At 40.4% G+C, this 3,740-nt stretch overlaps 1 protein-coding gene across 3 annotated transcripts in view; it reads right to left on the bottom strand.

Annotated features, from left to right (window-relative positions):
• Positions 1–3,740, bottom strand: part of WDR76 (WD repeat domain 76) — a 40,479-nt gene that overhangs the window by 29,991 nt on the left and 6,748 nt on the right. For all 3 annotated transcript variants that reach the window (XM_032297634.1, XM_032297632.1, XM_032297633.1), the window contains exons 3-4: positions 1,952–2,044; positions 1,180–1,235 (exon numbers count right to left, since the gene is read on the bottom strand). In XM_032297634.1, coding sequence (XP_032153525.1) covers positions 1,180–1,235; positions 1,952–2,044 — 149 coding nt within the window. The remainder of the gene's footprint in view (positions 1–1,179; positions 1,236–1,951; positions 2,045–3,740) is intronic.

Here is a 3,740-nt window from a genome sequence, read left to right on the forward strand (position 1 = left end):
AAAAAAAAAAAAAAAAAAAAAAAAAAAAGCAAAAATGAAAGCAAAAGCAAAGTCCAGTATATGTTTACAAAAAGGTTACATATACATATACATTTGTACATGCTGAGGTTACCTATGGAGGAATACACATAAAACTACTACTTGTAGGGAAAAGACCTGGAAAACTAAGGTCTAAAATAGGAAGGAAACTTAAACGTTTCACTGCATCCCTTCCATACACTACAGTTTACTTTTTAAATCGTATACATTCCCTATTTTTTATGTACTATTTTCGCATTTAAAAAAAGTAAATTATGCCGGGCGCGGTGGCTCAAGCCTGTAATCCCAGCACTTTGGGAGGCCGAGGCGGGTGGATCACGAGGTCAAGAGATCGAGACCATCCTGGTCAACATGGTGAAACCCCGTCTCTACTAAAAATACAAAAAATTAGCTGGGCGTGGTGGGGCGTGCCTGTAATCCCAGCTACTCAGGAGGCTGAGGCAGGAGAATTGCCTGAACCCAGGAGGCGGAGGTTGCGGTGAGCCGAGATCGTGCCATTGCACTCCAGCCTGGGTAACATGAGTGAAACTCCGTCTCAAAAAAAAAAAAAGTAAATTATGGCTGGGCACGGTGGCTCACACCTGTAATCCCAGCACTTTCGGAGGACGAGGTGGGGAGATCACGAGGTCAAGAGTTCAAGATCAGCCTGGCCAACATAGTGAAACCACATCTCTACTAAAAATACAAAAATTAGCCAGGCGTGGTGGCGCACTCCTGTAGTCCCAGCTACTTGGGAGGCTGAGGCAAGAGAATCATATGAACCCAGGAGGCAAAGGTTGCAGTGAGCCGAGATCACACCACTGTACTCTAGCCTGGGCAACACAGTGAGACTCTGCCTCAAAAAAAAAAAAAAGTATAATAGCTTTCTAGGTAACAATTTAGTGGAAGTGAAGATTTTCCTCCATTAGTAGCAACAACGAACAAAATTCAGCTCTTAATTCTATTTGCTCCATATTCCTTTGATAAAAATGAGAACTGTGAAGTTATTAAAGGGTAGCATTGCCTCAGAGATCCTATAGTGACTGAGATTAAACAACACTTTATGATCTGTTAAGCTTACTATGCCAAACCATTTTTTTCAAATTATAAAACAACTGAACACTGTATCACTGTTTAGGCATTGCAAACCAGGTATTTTACCTCTTGGATATAGGAGGCTGTCTCTTCTTTATCATTTCACGGAGTCTTGCAGCAGACTGTATAGTATAAAAAACATGTAAAAATGTTATAACTACATATCTTACCTTTTAAAATATTAAGTATCTGCTACTATGCCCAAACTAAACTAAGGTCTACTCAGGAACTAAAGATCGTTAAGATAAGAAGTGAGTCATGATCAGTGCCACCGCACTCCAGCTTGGGCAACACAGCAAGACCCTATCTCAAAAAAAAAAAAAGACAAAAAAATGAAAATAAGGCCTTAGAATCAATGGAATACAGTAACCTTTTCTTATTAACAGGAGCTGTTAGTAAGAAAACCTGCTCCTATTTTACACTCCCTCATCTGACATTATGAAACCTGATATGTTATTGACCTTCTGTTGGGAGTTATGACATCTTGGGTTTTATTGCTGTTGTTGCTGTTATTGCTTTGAGACACAGTCTTGCTCTGCTGCCCAGGCTAGAGTGCAGTGGCACCATCATAGCTCACGGCAGCCTTAACTTTTCAAGCTTAAGCCATCCTTCTACCGCAGCCACCCCAGCAGCTGGAACTCCAGGCATGTATCACTGTGCTCAGCTAATTTACTTTTTATAGAGATTGGGGGGGATCTCCTTATGTTACCAAGGCTGATCTTGAACTCCTGGCCTCAAGCAATCCACCCATCTCAGCCTCCCCAAGTGACAGGATTACAGGTGTGAGCCACTGCTCCCAGCCCTGCATCTTAGTTTTAAATACAGACTCCACACAAACCTCAGACAACTGAAGAGAAGCAAAAAAGTTTGCATTTTCTGATATGTTCTTCAGTCTCTTCCTTTCGTAGGGTGACAATCCTGAAAAATCATCCTATAAAATTACACAAACAAGACTGCATTACTTTATATAAACTATAGCAAAAGCACTTCAAAAAACTCTGTGTTTCATTTTCTACTTGTATACTTTACTTCAAATTGTACTACTTCTATTTATTTCATGCCATCTTACCAGAAAAGAGTTTGCTGAATTGGATATTTCATTAAGTCTGAATTTGGGATAACCACAAAACATCTGTATGGCTTCCCAGTTAAGAAGTGACATTAGGAATCAAGTAGTATAATCTAGCAGCAAATTATTTCCTAGTGGCAATTAATTGTGCTATTACTCAAAACTTATTTTTGGCCAGGTGCGGTGGCTCACATGTAATCCCAGCAATTTGGGAGGCTGAAGCATGCAGATTAACTGAGGTCAGAAGTTCAAGACCAACCTGGCCAAAATGGTAAAACCCTATCTCTACTAAAAACACAAAAATTGGTTGGATGTGGTAGCTGACACCTGTAATCTCAGCACTTTGGGAGGCCAAGGCGGGCAGATCATCTGAGGTCAGGAGTTTGAGATCAGCATGGCCAATGCGGTGAAATCTCATCTCTACTAAAAAAAAAAAAAAAAAAAAAAAAGAAAGAAAGAAAGAAAAAATTATCTAGGCACGGTGGCAGGTGCCTGTAATCTCAGCTACTCAGGAGGCAGAGGCAGGAGAATCATTTGAACATAGGAGGTGGAGGTCACAGTGAGCTGAGATCGTGCCACTGCACTCCAGCCTGTGTAACAGAGCGAAACTCCGTCTCAAAAAAGTTATTTTTATCAAACAAAAAAACTTCCTTTAAACACAGTAGAGTAAGTACATGTTTCTACTTTCTCCTAAAAAGCCACTAATGTAACAGTAAACTTATTTTTTTAAAACCCTGAGATATGAGATAGCATATGCAAGAAACACCACCAAAATACTATAAGAGAAAATTGAAAAAAATAACAACTCAATAATAGTTTTTAAATCCATTAAAAGGCTTAAATTTAGAAAGTAGAACAAAAAGAGATAAACACATGGACAGAAAAGACGAAAAAATAGAGACTCAATCTTAGAGGTCCAATATCCAATTTATAGTTCCAGAAACTGCAGAGAAACTGGAAGATAATAAATTATTAGAAAAATAATTTAAGTGGGAACTCAAGCAGGAGGATCACTTGAGCCCAGGAGTTCAAGGTTGTAGTAAGCTATGATGACACCACTGTATTCCAGCCTGGGCAATGGAATTAGACACCATCTCTTAAAAAATTCTTTTAAAATGAAAAATATTATTTAAAAGTTTCTCAAAACTGAAGACATGAGCTTCCAAATTAAAAAGGCCGAATGAGTATGCAACACAATGAATGAAAAAGGACCCAGGCAAGCAGGCTCAGTGACTCACTGCTGTAATCCCATCACTTTAAGAGGCCACCGGGCAGATCACTAGAGGCCAGGAATTCAAGACCAGCCTTGCCAACATGGGAAACCCCGTCTCTACTAAAAACTCAAAAAAGGCCGGGCGCAGTGGCTCAAGCCTGTAATCCCAGCACTTTGGGAGGCCGAGGCGGGTGGATCACGAGGTCAAGAGATCGAGACCATCCTGGTCAACATGGTGAAACCCCGTCTCTACTAAAATTACAAAACATTAGCTGGGCATGGTGGCACGTGCCTGTAATCCTAGCTACTCAGGAGGCTGAGGCAGGAGAATTGCCTGAACCCAGG

This window comes from Sapajus apella, unplaced genomic scaffold, assembly GCF_009761245.1.
Source record: "Sapajus apella isolate SASKATOON/1434 unplaced genomic scaffold, GSC_monkey_1.0 scaffold37, whole genome shotgun sequence".
Classification (NCBI taxonomy): Eukaryota; Metazoa; Chordata; class Mammalia; order Primates; family Cebidae; genus Sapajus; species Sapajus apella.